Below are 17,762 nucleotides of genomic sequence, written 5' to 3' on the forward strand. Positions count from 1 at the left end.
TCACCGAAAAGCAGAAGCACTGAGGTGTCGACAGGCACACACAAAATAAAGAAAACTTGTCGGCTTCTATCTGGAAAGCTGTTAAACATAACTTTTCAGTAGTAATTGAAAATTGAAGGTATTTTTGATGTATCTTTAAATGAACTTTTTTCCTGTTTTGATGGAAGGGACGCGTCTCTAAAGTTCATAAAAGTTGTTTTGAATCACCCTGTATTCGAGGTTAAGCTGGCCGGAGTGGCCGAGCGGTTCTAGGCGCTGCAGTCTGCAGCCGAGCGACCGCTACGGTTGCAGGTTCGAATCCTGCCTCGGGCATGGATGTGTGTGATGTCCTTAGGTTAGTTAGGTTTAACTAGTTCTAAGTTCTAGGCGACTGATGAGCTCAGAAGTTAAGTCGCATAGAGCTCAGAGCCATTTTTATTCAAGATTATATAAACAGATATCTTACATGACCGACATAGCAGGTGTTGGGCATTTACAGTCAGATTAATGACATCGTGATAGATAAGGTAAATTTAAGTGCCTTCGACATTGTAGACCGATTGTAAAGTTACTGATCTGTTACTGTGCCTCTTATATCTCTGTTTTACAAGTGGCAGCAGAAGTAACTAACATTTTTTATATATTTTCATAAAAGAACAGACAAAATCTTTGATAGATGGTGTAGTTATTTTAACTAACAATTAACTGTAAAAAAAAAAAGGGCTAAGTGATAGGTATTTTTTATGAACGGAAGTTTCTGAAGCCCACAAAGAATTTTCTGGCTATTTAAATTTCCTGGCTTGAAGGATATTTCCCAAAGTAATATGTTATTTTATTAAAAGGATGTAGTTTTGGAAACAGACAAATTGGGGCTACAGAACAATAACAGTGCAATTTGGACCGTGTTATTTTAACATTTGGACTTTCTAAACCATGGTAATTTTGAGTAAGTATAACTTTTTAAATATTAAGTTTTAGGAGAAAGTGAAATATTTGTTCAAAAGAGGATAATGAGAGCTTTCGTATAAGTTATGTCAATCAGGAAACAAACAGTAGAAAATCCGGAATGGAATGTATTAGGCGGGGGTTGAATTTTTAAAAGCACACGTTTTAGTGAATCGTAAATTTAGGATATTTTGTGAAATAAAATGTTCCCATAAAACTAATACTGTTATCTGTAGTCTCAAAACAGCACATTCAATAATGAAGTGTAGAGAAATAGACAGTGGATAAGAAACTTCCTGGCAGATTAAAACTGTGTGCCAGACCGAGACTCGAACTCGGGACCTTTGCCTTTCGCGGGCAAGTGCTCTACCAGCTGAGCTACCTGAGCACGACTCACGCCCCGTCCTCACCGCTTTACTTCCTCCAGTACCTCCCCTCCTACCTTCCAAACTTTACAGAAGCTCTCCTGCGAACCTTTCCCCCACGCTGTGGCTGAGCCGTGTCTCCGCAATATTCTTTATTTCGGGAGTGCTAGTTCTGCAAGGTTCGCAGGAGAACTTCTGTAAAGTTTGGAAGGTAGGAGACGAGGTACTGGCAGAAGTAAAGCTGTGAGGACGGGGCGTGAGTCGTGCTTGGGTAGCTCAGTTGGTAGAGCACTTGCCTACGAAAGGCAAAGGTCCTGAGTTCGAGTCTCGGTCCGGCACGCAGTTTTAATCTGCCAGGAAGTTTCATATCAGCGCACACTCCGCTGCAGAGTGAAAATCTCATTCTAGAATGGATAAGAATTTAGCAATTTCAGTCAGTCACAGTATATGCATTACTTGTAGAGTAGAAAACAGACGAGAAAGAATACGTAAGAAGTGGACGCGTTCCACCTCGCCGTGTCTCAGAGGGGATTCGAATCTGTAGATGCTTTAGCAGGTGTATCTATTTTGAAAGTCAGCTTGCAGTCACAGTTTGCAGGTTCGTGGTGTAATTTTTCCAGATTGCGGCATCACCTTCAGAACTCTGCTGGAAGTAGATGCACACCGCGAAGCGGAGCACGGTCGGCCCGAGTTCCCACCGCGAGATTCGGGAGCCGCGCGGGATACAGTCCGCGACGGCTGCACGGAGGGAGACGCCGAATCTGGTTGGGCCGCTCCTGCCTCTCCGCCCGAGGGAGACCTCGTAGAGCGGCAGGTGACGGAGACGCACGTGCAGGACACGCGGGCCGCTTTCGACCTGACAGTGGTGAGTGCTCGCCGCTGCTCCGTGTGACTCTCCCGTCACATTTACCTGGCTGCAGATGTGTACGTGTTGCAATACGTCTACTGTGCGAGATTTGTTTCGGATTTCCCAGTACTTACAATGGTTATTTACTGAGGCTTCACTTGAAATTGCCAAAAAGTTTGCCACAATTACCGTTTTGCTAATTGTTCCAGAGTTTGTTCATTACCAGCTGAGTTCACAGGTAATACAGATAAAAGAGAGAACGTTCTCTGGAGAATATTCTCACATCAAAACAACATTTACTGAGAAACTTCTCAATTTTATACAAACCAAAAATTCAAAGCTTATTCTGTGTCCGAGTTCTCTAGACCGACGAGCCCTGTGACAGCACAGACGCGAATTATTCCGGTACAGTCAATCTCTCGAAATCGTCCAGGGTGTTCTGTAAATCTGATGTGAATTGTCAGGATAGGAGAGGTGCTTTCTGCGGGCAGTGCTGCCCTTCCACAGAAAGTGTAGCGGCGTGCAGTGTTGTCGGCAGCACTGTTTTCGGTATCTGGGTGTAGAGCTGCCATTCTCACTGCCTCCCCTTCTCCTCCACGAGGTTCTCACTGTGTATCTTATGCCACATCTGGCACAGGACACACGCATAATCTTACATTTCATTCGGCCTGCTCAGTAGGGAGAAAAATATTCAGTGTACAGATACGGAAATGGCATTGCCCTGTTCTGGAAGAGTCGCACTTTTATTTGGTTTTACTTTTATGTGTGGTAACAAATTATTAAGACAGTTATGGACAGATTACAAAAATGCATTTTCTAACCATGTTACTGAATTTTCATCATGGAGGAAACTTTTTTGTTGTTGAAGTTGGGTGAACACAATATGTGGACAAAATCTTGACAAGACATCACATTTTCATCTTTTCAAAACAGAAACTCTTACGTCACATAATTTTGACAATATTAGGAAAAGGATAGATTACCACTCGCTGTAAGGGGTGACAAGCTGAGTTGTGGAGAGGCCCAATGGGAAGACTGTTATCACATTTAGCTTTCGGCCAAAACCTTTTTTTGGAAAGAAAACACACACAATCAAGCTCACCTCATGCACAGGTGACTGTTGCTCTAGCTGCTGGGAATGGCAGGCCTCTCTCTCTCTCTCTCTCTCTCTCTCTCTCTCTCTCTCTCTCTCTCTCTCTCTGTGTGTTTGTGTGTGTGTGTGTGTGTGTGTGTGTGTGTGTGTGTGTGTGTGTGTGTCTTCTTTTCTGAAGAAGATTTTGGCTGAAAGCTAAATGTGTAACAGTCTTTCCATTGTGCCTGTCCACAACTCAGCATGTCATCCTTACGGTGAGTAGTAATCTATTCTTTTCCTATTAATCTTGGTATTCCAGCCTGCAGTTTCCACTGTTCGGTGATAATTTTGGTTAAATGTGGCTCATAATGGTCCTCGTATGTGTGAAGTACTTAAGCGGTTGCCTGTGCAGATTTGTTACAAGAGACAGATCACTAGGTGCGTAATAACCCAGTTATTAATCTTTCTGATCTGCCTGCTTATTTGTAACGTAACAAAATATAAGTTTTACCCTGTGAGAAAATGTGAGAGTGAACATCTGAAAATGTTAGTGACACTGTTGTCTGGTGCATACTTAAGTCATCTCGTAAATCGGTGTGGAAACTCGGGTCTGCTAAATAGTGCATAAATGTTTTCTTTTTTGCTTTGTTTGAAAGGTGCCCCCATCCCCCACCTCCCACCTCTTCCTTCATGATCATCGGGAAGAAAGTTCGCCACCCAAACAGTGTTTTTATTTTTAAACCCGTATCCACTACTACAGTTTCTGTCTCGATTATTTCTTTGGTCTACGCATATCTTTTTTTCCCTACTTAGCAACATAAATTCTGCCATTTTGCTTAAAAAACAAACTTCATCTAATCAGAAGCTACTCAGCTCGAAGTATGCTACAGAGCTCACTTCGAAAAACGGAGAATGTTCTCCACTTGTGAGAAACTCGTCTAGTTTAATTCGTACGAAACTGGAGTATGTTCTTCGTGGAGAGCAACTTCGCCCACCCTTTTACTCAGGGTAAAAACTTCTCGGGTGAAGTACATTCTCTGACTCACTTTATTTGTGTGAACTTGAAAATTTTCTCCGAAGTTCTGAAAATAAAATACATACTTCAGTCTATTCGTGCGACCGAGTGTTATCATTTTGTCCCCACAGTATTATGACATTTTTGTAACTCTCTATCAGGTGCGTAGTTATGACCTAATTCTGCTGAACTCGCCACTCGTTTCGCAAATCTGAGGTCAACTGTAACCACTTAATCCACGCCAAATAAGTTCCTTCAGTTTGTTGTTACCTAACCACGGGAGGGCCGCACACAGTGTATTAATTTAGTGCCTAATTTGCTAACCTAGGGATCCGGTTGTGCGCTGTTGCATTGTGCCCTAATAAATTTTTTAAATGACGAAATCCCATCTTAATGAACAGTCGATGACTAAAGTGCAAAGCACAAATAAATGTTTAGGCAAGGGTGTGCGCTGACATTCTCAGTTTTATTTAGCACGAGAAAACAAGCTATATTAAATGGCGACTTTACACAGGCAAATTTAAAAAAAAAAAAAAAATGACGGTTTATGTGAGGACAAGCTTAACAAATTGAACAAGTCAATATGCACTGATCCACCTCTGGTCCTCGTGCAAGCATTTGTTCGGCTCGGTTATTGCTCGATAGAGACGTCAGAGGTCCTCCGGAGAGATATTGCGCCAAACTCCGGCCAGTCGACACATCAGATCTTCAAAATCCTGAACCGATTGTAGCTCCCTGCTCGTAATGCTCCAAACGTCCTCGGTGGAGGTTTCCGGCAACCTCGTCGGCCGAGATAGGGTTTGACGAGCACAGAGAGGAGCAGTAGAAACTCGCGCCGTGTGCTAGTGGGCACTGTCTCGTCAAACTGTAAGCCCGTGGTGGCCTACCCCAGAAGGCAACAAAATGGAATGTACAACAATGTCAGAGTACTGCTGTGCTGTAAGGGTGCTATGAATATCGACCAAATGGGACCTACATCTACATCTACATGATTACTCTGCAATTCAAGTGCTTGGCAGAGGGTTCATCGAACCACAATCGTACTATCTCTCTACCATTCCACTCCCGAACAGCGCGCAGGAAAAACGAACACCTAAACCTTTCTGTTCGAGCTCTGATTTCTCTTATTTTATTTTGATGATCATCCCTACCTATGTAGGTTGGACTCAACAAACTATTTTCGCATTCGGAAGAGAAACTTGGTGACTGAAATTTCGTAAATAGATCTCGCCGCGACAACAAACGTCTTTGCTCTAATGACTTCCATCCCAACTCGCGTATCATATCTGCCACACTCTCCCCCCTATTACGTGATAATACAAAACGAGCTGCCCTTTTATGCACCGTTTTCATGTCCTCCGTCAATCCCACCTGGTAAGGATCCCACACCGTGCAGCAATATTCTAACAGAGGACGAATGACTGTAGTGTAAGCTGTCTCTTTAGTGGACTTGTTGCATCTTCCAAGTGTCCTGCCAATGAAACGCAACCTTTGGCTCGTCTTCCCCACAATATTATCTATGTAGTCTTTTCAACTGAAGTTGTTTGTAATTTTAACACCCAGGTACTTAGTTGAATTGACAGCCTCGAGAATTGTACTATTTATCGAGTAACCGAATTCCAACGGATTTCTTTTGGAACTCGTGTGGATCACCTCACACTTTTCGTTATTTAGCATAACTGCCACCTGCCACACCGTACAGCAATCTTTTCTAAATCGCTTTGCAACTGATACTGGTCTTCGGATGACCTTACTAGACGGTAAATTACAGCATCATCTGCGAACAACCCAAGAGAACTGCTCAGATTGTCACCCAGGTCATGTATATAGATAAGGAACAGCAGAGGTCCCAGGACGCTTCCCTGGGGAACACCTGATATCACTTCGGTTTTACTCGACGATTTGCCGTCTATTACTATGAACTGCGACCTTCCTGACAGGAAATCACGGATCCAGTCGCACAACTGAGACGATACCCCACAGGCCCGCAGCTTGATTAGAAGTCGCTTGTGAGGAACGGTATCAAAAGCTTTCCGGAAATCGAGAAATACGGAATCAACTTGAGATCCCCGGTCGATAGCGGCCATTACTTCGAGCGAATAAAGAGCTAGCTGCGTTGCACAAGAACGATGTTTTCTGAAACCGTGCTGATTACGTATCAATAGATTGTTCCCTTCGAGGTGATTCATAATGTTTGAATACGGTATATGCTCCAAAACCCTACTGCAAACCAACGTCAAAGATGGTCATGCCACGAAAAGCAGTGGCACTCCCGGTCGTTATTCCGTCACTGTCTGAGGCACATTTATGCCGGTCGTCAGGGCTCAGTTTGGTGTCGTGACCCTACTGCAAACCAACGTCAAAGATGGTCATGCCACGAAAAGCAGTGGCACTCCCGGTCGTTATTCCGTCACTGTCTGAGGCACATTTATGCCGGTCGTCAGGGCTCAGTTTGGTGTAGTGCTGATCACTGAAGACAATTTTACTTCAGTCAGAGTGAGTCCAGGCCGAAGACGTGTCTGGAGACACCACAGACGGCAGTGGGATTCCAACCCGACTGTCACCTGCCGTACGGCCTGATAACCGGGACTGACGGCTGGTGATGCCATTTCTTTTTATAGTGGGACCCTTTGGCTGTTATTCGTAGCACCCGCACGGCCCAGCAGTATGTCGACAATACTTATTTAGCAGTCTCGAAATATTGCCGGGTTTGATAGTTTTGTATATTGTCGTGACTGTGGACCGTAAAAGACACAACCTACACAGTGGTTTGATGTTTGCTGGGATCCTTCAGTGTAGATGAAGAATTAATCTGGCAATTTAATGAGCATCTTCCCATACAGTTTTGAGTAAATATTGACAGATCATTCTCCACACTAACAATTAGATTTGTAGGTAAGTGGTAAATTAGTAGCTAAGTGGTAAATTATAGTGGAATAATCGTGTTCGTAGATTGGACGGTTCTTCGTGACGGTAATTTTTATTTTTAAGTAATTCCATAACTTATAACCTTTGTATAAGCCCAGTGTGATTGTTGTTGTACATAAATCTTTCTGTTGTATTTTCTTTCCATGTAAAAAGCATCTCTATTTTTACTTTGTGACAAGAATTTTGGCAAAAGCTTTTGTTATATCGCAGTACTTGTTCATTGGGTAGTATGGAAGGCAGTAGCAGTATGGCTAGCAGTGTGTGAAGGGGTGGCTGAGCAAACCGAGTGGAAAGATGTGTGTAAAATGTTAAGAGTTCAAGAAAATGTGAATAAATGTAAAAATTACAAAAGTTGGATTGAATTAAAAAATTGACCATTTGCACCTGATGCACACAAAACCCAGATCTTTTGCAAATAATGTAGTAATTACAATCATCAGTAGACTAGGTTGTTGATCCATGCTCTTGAATAATTTTAAGTACATTGCAATAATCTCTCTCTCTCTCTCTCTCTCTCTCTCTCTCTCTCTCTCTCTCTCTCTCTCTCTCTCTCTCTCATAAAAGTGCAATTACAACTAAATTGCACATCAGTTCAATCTGGATGATTTAATCAAAGCAGGAATGTCTTAAGTGTGATACACTGATTTCATCCCCGTTGATCAATTCTTTTAACTCGCTTCAAACTGTATTCCTCTCGTGAGACTGGCTGAGCCACAGCTCAGCTGTCCTTTCCTGTCCCCTGCAGCCTGTGGCAGGAGAACCTCTGGTGATAATGTTGCAAAGTCATTGGAGGAAATGTAAGTGGCAGTGAAAGCTCGAGTCAAGTTTCGAGGCGACTGCTGACAGGTAAGTGGGAAATCTAGGTTTGAGTCTGTCTGTCAGAGATTTGTAGTTGTCACGACATATTTATTTATGTCGTGTGTACTACAGCACCAAATCCACATGCCGAACCTGCCGAGTGGAGTTCTCACCACTCTACGTGCACTGCAGAAAAACTCGTGGCTGGCAGTTTCGTTATTTGTCATCACACTGGTGCACACTCGCTGATTGTGGTGCAGTGGGTAGGTGCCCCTGACACACAGCTGAGGAAACTTGGACTCGTCGCAACTTGGTGGTGCCGACAGGCCCGACGAGTGAGAGTTAAAATTTCTTTTTAGCTATCAATTTTCTGTCTTTGTGGAGTTATTGTGCACTGTACACTGATAAGCCAAAATGTTGTGCCCACTGCCCACCGCAACATTGCATGTCGCCTTTTGGAATTGCGGGCACGTTATGTGGTAACAGAAATATGTAAGCAGAGCAGACGCGGACGGTGGAATACCCTGGGGAAGATAGGGGCTTCAAACGGGGAAATCCGTTGACACACACAGGAAGCGGCTACAAGGGTAGCGGAGTACGTGTGGAGTGCACATGTGGGTCTTTTAGGTTAGACAATTCCCTCCCTAGCCCCGAAAAGATGCCTCCTGAGACGCGGCAAGGTAGGAGTAGGCAAAATGCAACAGGGAATAACAGTATTAAAGTGCTAATAGTAAACTGCAGGAGTGTCTATAGAAAGGTCCCAGAACTGCTCTCATTAATAAACGGTCACAATGCCCATATAGTACTAGGGAAAGAAAGTTGGCTGAAACCAGATGTAAACAGTAATGAAATTCTAAAATTAAGTTGGAATGTATACCGCAGAGACAGTGAAGGGAGAGGCTTGTTTATAGCGATAAGAAGTGCAATAGTATCGAAGGAAATTGATGGAGATCCGAAATGTGAAATAATTTGGGTGAAGGTCATGGTAAAAGCAGGCTCAGACATGGTAATTGAGCGTCTCTATAGGCCCCCTGGCTCAGCAGCTGTTGTGGATAATTTGGAAAATATTTGGAGTAGATTTCCCCACCATGTTACAGTTCTGGGAGGAGATTTTAACTTGACGGGTAAAGACTGGGAGACTCAAACGTTCATAATGGGTGGCATGGACAAAGAATCCAGTGAAATTTTTTTAAATGCTTTATCTGAAAACTACCATGAGCAGTTAAACAGAGAACCGACTCGTGGCGATAACATATTAGACCTTCTGGTGACAAACAGACCTGAACTATTTGAAACAGTTAATGAAAAACATGGAATCAGCGATCATAAAGCGGTTACTGCATCGATGATTTGAACCGTAAATAGAAATATCAAAAAAGGTAGGAAGATTTTTCTGTTTAGCAAAAGTGACAAAAAGCAGATTACAGAGTACCTGACGGCTCAACACAAAAGTTTTGTCTCAAGTACAGATAGTGTTGAGGATCAGTGGACAAAGTTCAAAACCATCGTACAATATGCGTTAGATGAGTATGTGCCAAGCAAGATCGTGAGAGATGGAAAAGAGCCACCGTGGTACAACAACCGAGTTAGAAAACTGCTGCGGAAGCAAAGGGAACTTCACAGCAAACATAAACATAGACAAAGCCTTGCAGACAAACAAAAATTACGCGAAGCGAAATGTAGTGTGAGGAGGGCTATGCGAGAGCCGTTCAATGAATTCGAAAGTAAAGTTCTATGTACTGACTTGGCAGAAAATCCTAAGAAATTTAGGTCTTATGTCAAAGTGGTAAGTGGATCAAAACAAAATGTCCAGACACTCTGACTAAAATGGTACTGAAACAGAAGATGACAGACTAAAGGCCCGAAATACTAAATGTCTTTTTCCAGAGCTATTTCACAGAGGAAGACTGCACTGTAGTTCCTTCTCTAGATTGTCGCACAGATGACAAAATGGTAGATATCGAAATAGACAATAGAGGCATAGAGAAATAATTGAAATGCTCAAAAGAGGAAAGGCCACTGGACCTGATGGGATACCAGTTCGATTTTACACAGTCTACGCGAAGGAACTTGCCCCCCTTCTTGCAGCGGTGTACCGTAGGTCTCTAGAAGAGCATAGCGTTCCAAAGGATTGGAAAAGGGCACAGGTCATCCCCGTTTTCAAGAAGGGACGTCGAACAGATGTGCAGAACTATAGACCTATATCTCTAACGTCTGTCAGTTGTAGAATTTTGGGACATGTATTATGTTAGAGTATAATGACTTTTCTGCGGACTAGAAATCTACTCTGGAGGAATCAGCTTGGGTTTCGAAAAAGACGGTCGTGTGAAACCCAGCTCGTGCTATTCGTCCGCGAGACTCAGAGGGCCATAGACACGGGTTCCCAGGTAGATGCCGTGTTCCTCGACTTCCGCAAGGCGTTAGATACAGTTCCCCACAGTGGTTTAATGAATAAAGTAAGAGCATACGGACTATCAGACCAATTGTGTGATTGGATTGAAGAGTTCTTAGATAACAGAACGCAGCATGTCATTCTCAATGGATAGAAGTCTTCCGAAGCAAGAGTGATTTCAGGTGTGCCATAGGGTAGTGTCGTAGGACCGTTGCTATTCACAATATACATAAATGACCTTGTGGATGACATCGGAAGTTCACTGAGGCTTCTTGCGGATGATGCTGTGGTATATCGAGAGGTTGTAACAATGGAAAATTGTACTGAAATTCAGGAGGATGTGCAGCGAATTGACGCACGGGGCAGGGAATGGCAATTGAATCTCAATGTAGACAAGTATAATGTGCTGCAAATACATAGAAAGAAAGATCCCTTATCATTAGCTACAATATAGCAGGTCAGCAGCTGGAAGCAGTTAATTCCATAAATTATTTGGGAATACTCATTAGGAGTGATTTAAAATGGAATGATCATATAAAGCTGATCGTCGGTAAAGCAGATGCCAGACTGAGATTCATTGGAAGAATCCCAAGGAAATGCAATCCGAAAACAAAGGAAGTAGGTTACAGTAAGCTTGTTTGTCTACTGCTCGAATACTGCTCACCGGTGTGGGACCCGTACCAGATAGGGTGGATAGAAGAGATAGAGAAGATCCGATGGAGAGCAGCGCACTTCGTTACAGGATCATTTAGTAATCGCGAAAGCGTTACGGAGATGATAGATAAACTCCAGTGGAAGACTCTGCAGGAGAGACGCTCAGTAGCTCAGTACGGACTTTTGTTGAAGTTTCGAGAACATACCTTCACCGAGGAGTCGAGCAGTATGTTGCTCCCTCCTACGTATATGTCGCGAAAAGACTGTGAGGATCAAATCGGAGAGATTAGAGCCCACACAGAGGCATACCGACAATCCTTCTTTCCACGAACAATACGAGACTGGAATAGAAGGGAGAACCAATAGAGGTACTCAAGGTCCCCTCCGCCACACACCGTCCGGTGGCTTGCGGAGTATGGATGTAGATGTAGATAAGTGACTTTGACAAAGGACAGATTATTATTATGCACAGCTTGTGAACGAGTATCTCGAAAGCAGTAAAGCTTGTCGAACGTTTACGTGCTACTGTTGTTAACATCTACAGAAAGAGGTAGACAGACAGTCAAACGGCCATTAGGCACTGAATGGTAGGACGTCACAGAGTGTAGTGTTTGGAGGCTCATCTGCTGTGCAAAGTTGGCTAGTCGGCGATCTGTGGTATCTCTGCCGGAGAGCACAACACTGCTGCACGTACAAGTCATTTGGAGCACACTGTTCAGCATACGTTGTCGAACACGTAGCTCCACAGCAGACCACCCCTGTATGTTCGCGTGTCGACTCGACGACACCGTCGATTAAGATTGCAGTGGGCACGGGACCGTCGGAATTCGACAGTCGATCGACGGACACGTGTCGGTGGCTCTTCGGGTGAATTACATTTTTGCTGCACTAGTTTGACAGTTGTCTCCACAAATGCCATCATTGAGGTGAGTGGTGGCACGGAAGCTCTGGTACGCAACAGATGCAGGCTGGTGGGAACAGTATTATGTTATGGGAGGCATTCTCCTGCACTCGGATGGGACCTGTGGTAGTAATAAAAGATATGCAGACAGCTGTGAACCACACGCATCCCTTCATACTCGGCAACTGAATTCACCCCCACGTAAATCCTACGGAACCCATCTGGGTCACTGTCGGATGCCATCACTGAGTATACAGATCGGCGGACCATTATTTACACAAATTATATGACCTGTGCGTAGACATGTGTTGCCACATACCTACCTCCACAAATCTACAACAAACTGCTCAGTCATAATGTTTTGGCTCATCAGTGTATGCCCGAGATTCACCAAGTATTACCACAGCCACTGAATCCAAATACGTGTAATGAACATTTAACTGATTATCAAATACTGAATGTTAATAAGGGTTACTTCGGAACTGTAAATCTGAATGAATGAACAGCTGATGAAATTGTGCTCGTATTGTGTCTACAGCTAAAAAATCACACTGACAGCGAGACATATTTTGGACACAAAAAATGAAAAAGATTTATGTTGAGGACTGAGATAACTGATTATGACTGTCAATTTTATTTTTAATTATCAGTCAAACTTCAGTCCAGCTGCACAGTAGCTGTAGCAAATGTATCGAGTAAATTAACTCGTAGGACTCGTTAAAGTCAATAGTCAGAAAACGGGAGGCAAGTTCGACCTGTAACGGTAAAGGATATCGTTGTGTATGTGTATACTGCAAATTAGCAACCTGTGTGCAAGTGAATGTGAGTGCGTAGTGTCAGACGATGCTCACTCGCCCGTGTAATTAGGTGAGGTGCGAGGCAGTGTCGATCGTATTTGGCAACTTTTGCTGAGCTGTGCAAGGTGTATATGCACTCTCCCTCGCGTACCACAGCTTCGTGTGGACCACTCAAATGCGCTTGCAGGGCTCTGGGGCAGACTAGTTTCTTCCGCGTCAGTTGCACTCTGTATCGCACCTGTACTTACTCGTTTTCTTTCATTCAGGTGGAAGCTGACCCACTCGTGCCTCCACAGCAAGAGATTGAGACCATATTCGTCAAGGAAGAGACTTCGGTAAGTACTGTAACTAATCTGTCTTCACATTCGTACGTATTCTCTGCGAGACAGTGTGTACACCACAACGGAAGGTGCTCTGTGTGGTATTAGCCCTTTAACTGCTGCGGAAAGCACTGTCGACACATTTGTGTGTCCCATTTCACTGACTTCTCACTGCTGTCCTATCTCTGTGAATAAAAAAAAATTGAGTATTTATCATACAACATGTGGGCCTCTTCCGGTCCTATCATTTGCAAAAAAAAGCATGTTTCGCTATTTGAAGCAATTATGACGACAGGATTCACAATGCCCAGAGATAGAAATGGGCACGCAGTGCGGGACCGTCTGTCAGGTATAAAAATCGATAACTCGAGAAGTGACTGGGGTATCGTTCTGCTCTCAGTTTTAAATAAAATTTTGATATCTTATCTACATTCTGTACACTGCAGTGTAAGAGCTAAAAACAACCAGATGCAAAGTTCATGCAATGTGTTTTTACCACTGCAAAATCTTTAAAATTTCTTGCTATGTTTTGCTTAATTTAATGCAGCGCAGTAATTGTGATGAATAACAAAAAGAAGCTCAGTCCTTTATAGGATGCTTTTTTCTTATTAATAAAATAAATAATAAACTTGTCTCTGATGGTGGTTAGTGTTTAACGTCCCGTCGACAACAAGGTCATTAGAGACGGAGCGCAAGCTCGGGTTAGGGAAGTATTGGGAAGGAAATCGGCCGTGAGCTTTCAAAGGAACCATCCCGGCATTTGCCTGAAACGATTTAGGGAAATCACGGAAAACCTAAATCAAGATGGCTGGAGACGGGATTGAACCGTCGTCCTCCCGAATGCGAGTCCAGTGTGCTAACCACTGCGCCACCTCGCTCAGTCAGAAAATAAAGTAATGTTAGGTTGATCATATGAACAGCTAGTTCAAATAATGTACCCCAACTGCAAGTGATTAAGCTTAACAAATACAGTTCATTGTTCATAAATTCACACAATAACTAATAGGGTGGCAATAAGCTACAGCACGATTAAGTGAATTGAAAGTAGATTACATCTGCAGTATAATGCTTAAAAACACACTGTATAGGACTAAAATAACTAAAAATTGGTCAGAGTTAAACTCCATACTAACTCAGAGAATCAGAAGTGTAATCAATACACAATGTATTAATCCTAAGTGACAAAGTCCCCCACTGGCAAACTGGGTTAAAATTCAGACTTAGTGCAACTAATTCAAAGTTCGGATCAGATTCTCGTACAAAAACGCAAGTTCTCGTGAACAACTGGCAGCAATAAAATAAAAAATTCCCAACCACTGCAGAAAATCTCTAAGTCCCCACTGAGCTGACATAAAGCATTTCGGAGCATAACGACGGATGATGCGAAAATTTCTTCCACCAAAGAGCGTGTGGCGGACTTCCTGTTTAGTCAGTCATCTCCCTAGCATCTGCAACTCCATCCAGAATAGTGCGAACAAGCAAGCTGCCCGCCACGCTTTTAACCCCTCTGCTGTCTCCTTCACACAGAAAAACCGTGTATATACTCCACTTAATGTTTTTTATGCTATCACCAACCTTCCTTACAACATTTTATGTATTAATATAATAAAAATCTGAATGCGTCACTAGATGCACACTAAAAATATAAACAAAATAAATTAAACTGTGTCATATTCCAATTCGTGTGTAGTAGTTTGCCCACAGGTTAATGCTAAACAAATGTAAGTCTTTTTGTTGCATCAATCAAAACAATTCATAGAGTCTGTGACTTAATTGTTACAATACATTTCAATATGGCTTCTTTTTCTTACAGGGATTTTTCCTGCTTGTTTCACTGCCACGACAGCAGTCAGAATTGGCATAGCTGTTTTTTTAATTACAGGCAAAACTATACGGATTTATAAATTATTAATTAAAAAGGATAATTTAAATATAGTCTTACAAACTAAGCGTTGTAAGCAGTGTGTAATCGTGTCTGTCAATGCTTACTACCTTGCAAATTGTGTAGGTGTCTCAGGCTAAATGATATATCAATTTTAATTAAAAGTTGAAATAAATTGTTTCTTGCAGATAAGTCAATTACATTATGAAACTTTCGAATTGTTCTGTTGACATGCATTAATGAGCACTACAAATTGATAGGTCAGCATCTCTGGTGCCATAAAAATTGTGAAAGTTATTAATTATTTATTAAAATTCAGTTAATTAAAACTTTGCAATTCTTCTAACTTTCCCTAGTCACATGACATTGTACATCTGTGAAATGTGTTGTGGATAGAGTCATTAGTAAAGAAGTAATAAATTGAAACATCATACATGATGCAGCAGTTTCTCATGCACCTCAGGATTTATGTCATCATATCTCCTGAACTGTATCGTGTACAATGATATATATTTTAGGTTCGTTCAGCAGCAAATGTGAATATTTATGACGTTGTATCTCCTGAACCAAGTGTTGTACAATGATATAATTTTTGTGGTACATTCATTGGTGTATGTGAATACTGTCTGCTCAATGTCTCGTGAAAACATTGGTAGTAAAGAAATAATAAATTAAAACGTCAAGCTTCATGTGGCAGTTTCTCTGCACGGACAGTGAAAATGTGGTGAGTGACAAACTTTTTATCCCTTCATCATTTGGTGGGACGCAAGGGGCAGTGAAGAAAAGATTTGTAAAAGTCTGAATTATGTGTAAAGTTTGTTGCAAGTCTCCAAGTGTTCCCATTCTCAAATACTGGATAACTAAAGTATTCTCATGTCATGTGCTACATGGCGTTTTCACCCCCAGCCCTTTGATAGGTGGGTAGTTCCTAACACCACAGTGATTCTTTCTAGTAAATAGTATGTATACTACATTTTGTTGAATCGGTCCAGTGGTTTAGGAGAAGATGTTGAATGTACATACATACATTTTTAAAATTTGGATGGATATAATTTTTGGAGCATTATTTTATGAATTAAAGCTATTTAAAATTATAAAAAAGCTATTTAATTGAACAATTCCCACTGCATCCCGTGACACTGTCCTGTAAGACAGTGAAATGAATCATCTAGCATAAGTGGAAACATAGCTGGAATATTTTTATGTTCTGATCACACTTTATTCACATGATACACTTGAAGTGCACCATTTTTTTTTTTTTTTTACCAGTTTTGAAACATTTTACTTGCTGCTTCTCCAGCACTTGGACTTCGGCTACACTAGATTTATATGGGCACAAGACAGGAAAGTATTTTCTGTTTACTTTCTGGTGACACTTTGTTCTTTGGCCTGCACACTCACAGTTGAATTTCAGCTTCCAGCTTTGGTAGAGATGACTATATTCCCCCTTAAGAAATTTAATATTAAAACGTAGTGTTGTAGGTAGGGTAGAAAGTACCAATTATATTAATTGTTGTGGGCACCAAATTATTTAGTTTCCGCTCTGCGTGTGCAATTTGCAACACATTGTAGACAGTACTTAACACACATATAAGTGAACGTGAGAATTAACTCTGTTCACTCTTTTTCAGTTTCTGCACGAATGGGAGTCACCTGACGGCCTCAGTATTGCACGGGATCCCCTGAGCTTCGAGGAAGAGGTGAGTGCGTCCTCATTTTTCTATTATTCTCGTGTCGCTTTGAATAATTGCATTGCATAGCATTCATTGTTTGAAATCTGAGTAGTGGAAGCTGGAATTTAATCGAAGACAGGTACGAACTGTGTTCCCGAGCAGGCTTTGATCCTAGAGTCTCACCTTGCACGTGCAGTGACTCCTTAATAGTGCTGTCTGTCTCTGTAAAATTAATGGTTTACAGGCTCCATAAACTGCTGCAAGTTGTGGAATCAGGTAACAGCCACAAAGTAAAGAGTGTAGATTATCGTATTGAGAAATGTGCTCAGTGAAAAGACTTCTAAATGTTTAAGATTTTGAACAAAAAAGTCCCTTGTCCAAAATACAAATCACTCACGTGAACTCAGCTCGCAAACACGTTGCCACTGTCTCCGGCCGTCGACCCGTTATAGCGAGAAACGTGATTAGTCTCACCGGGTGATACATTTCCGTCAATCTGTGTTCCAATCTCAGTGACCGTGTCCCCACTACGATTGCAGTTGATGGTGTCGGATCAAAATGGGCACGTTTTGTGGTCGTCTGCTGTGAAGCCCCACTTTCAACAATGTGAGATTGACACTGTTTTCCAAAGCACTTGTGCCTACACCAGCATTGTAGTCTGTCATCAGATTTACAACATATTGCTGTCCGTCCTTGCAGAGCAGGCGAGCCTCCAGTTTTTATGTTTAGTTACAAGTGGTGGATGCAATGTTTAGTGACAAGTCGTGGACGTAAAACAAGTCCTAGCCTTTCTCAGTTTCACCGTCCGACACTTCCCGCGTGTTCCTCAGCGGCCCTTATGTCAGTAGCTTTCCCCATTTGTAGGCTGTATTGTTGATAGAGTGATTCCTCATTTGTGCATTTGATGTTCAAAACGCCACTAGAGTGAGCAATTTTGTTGAAACTGATCCACATTTAACGGTAGTATATCATCAAAATGGATTATGTTTCTTGCTACCTAAGGTGAAGATACTGATGTTAATTTAGGATACCTTAAATTCTGTACAACATGTCTCTCGCTTTTAGTGATGTCAGCACTCAGAACAAAATATAGGAATGGCCAGTTCTCATGTAGGACAGATGAAATAAGGCAGGTACTTCCTCTCCAATATATTCTCGCATTTCACTGTCATTGGCTTTACCTCTGTTGTATGT

General features: G+C 42.2%; 1 protein-coding gene across 1 annotated transcript in view; it reads left to right on the top strand.

Annotated features, from left to right (window-relative positions):
- The window catches only part of LOC124553552, a 262,796-nt gene that overhangs the window by 190,073 nt on the left and 54,961 nt on the right, over positions 1-17,762 (top strand). Inside the window, exons 21-23 of the mRNA XM_047127399.1 lie at positions 1,910-2,154; positions 12,960-13,028; positions 16,527-16,595. Of these exons, the coding sequence (XP_046983355.1) occupies positions 1,910-2,154; positions 12,960-13,028; positions 16,527-16,595 (383 nt within the window). The remainder of the gene's footprint in view (positions 1-1,909; positions 2,155-12,959; positions 13,029-16,526; positions 16,596-17,762) is intronic.

This window comes from Schistocerca americana, chromosome 11, assembly GCF_021461395.2.
Source record: "Schistocerca americana isolate TAMUIC-IGC-003095 chromosome 11, iqSchAmer2.1, whole genome shotgun sequence".
In the NCBI taxonomy this organism is placed as follows: Eukaryota; Metazoa; Arthropoda; class Insecta; order Orthoptera; family Acrididae; genus Schistocerca; species Schistocerca americana.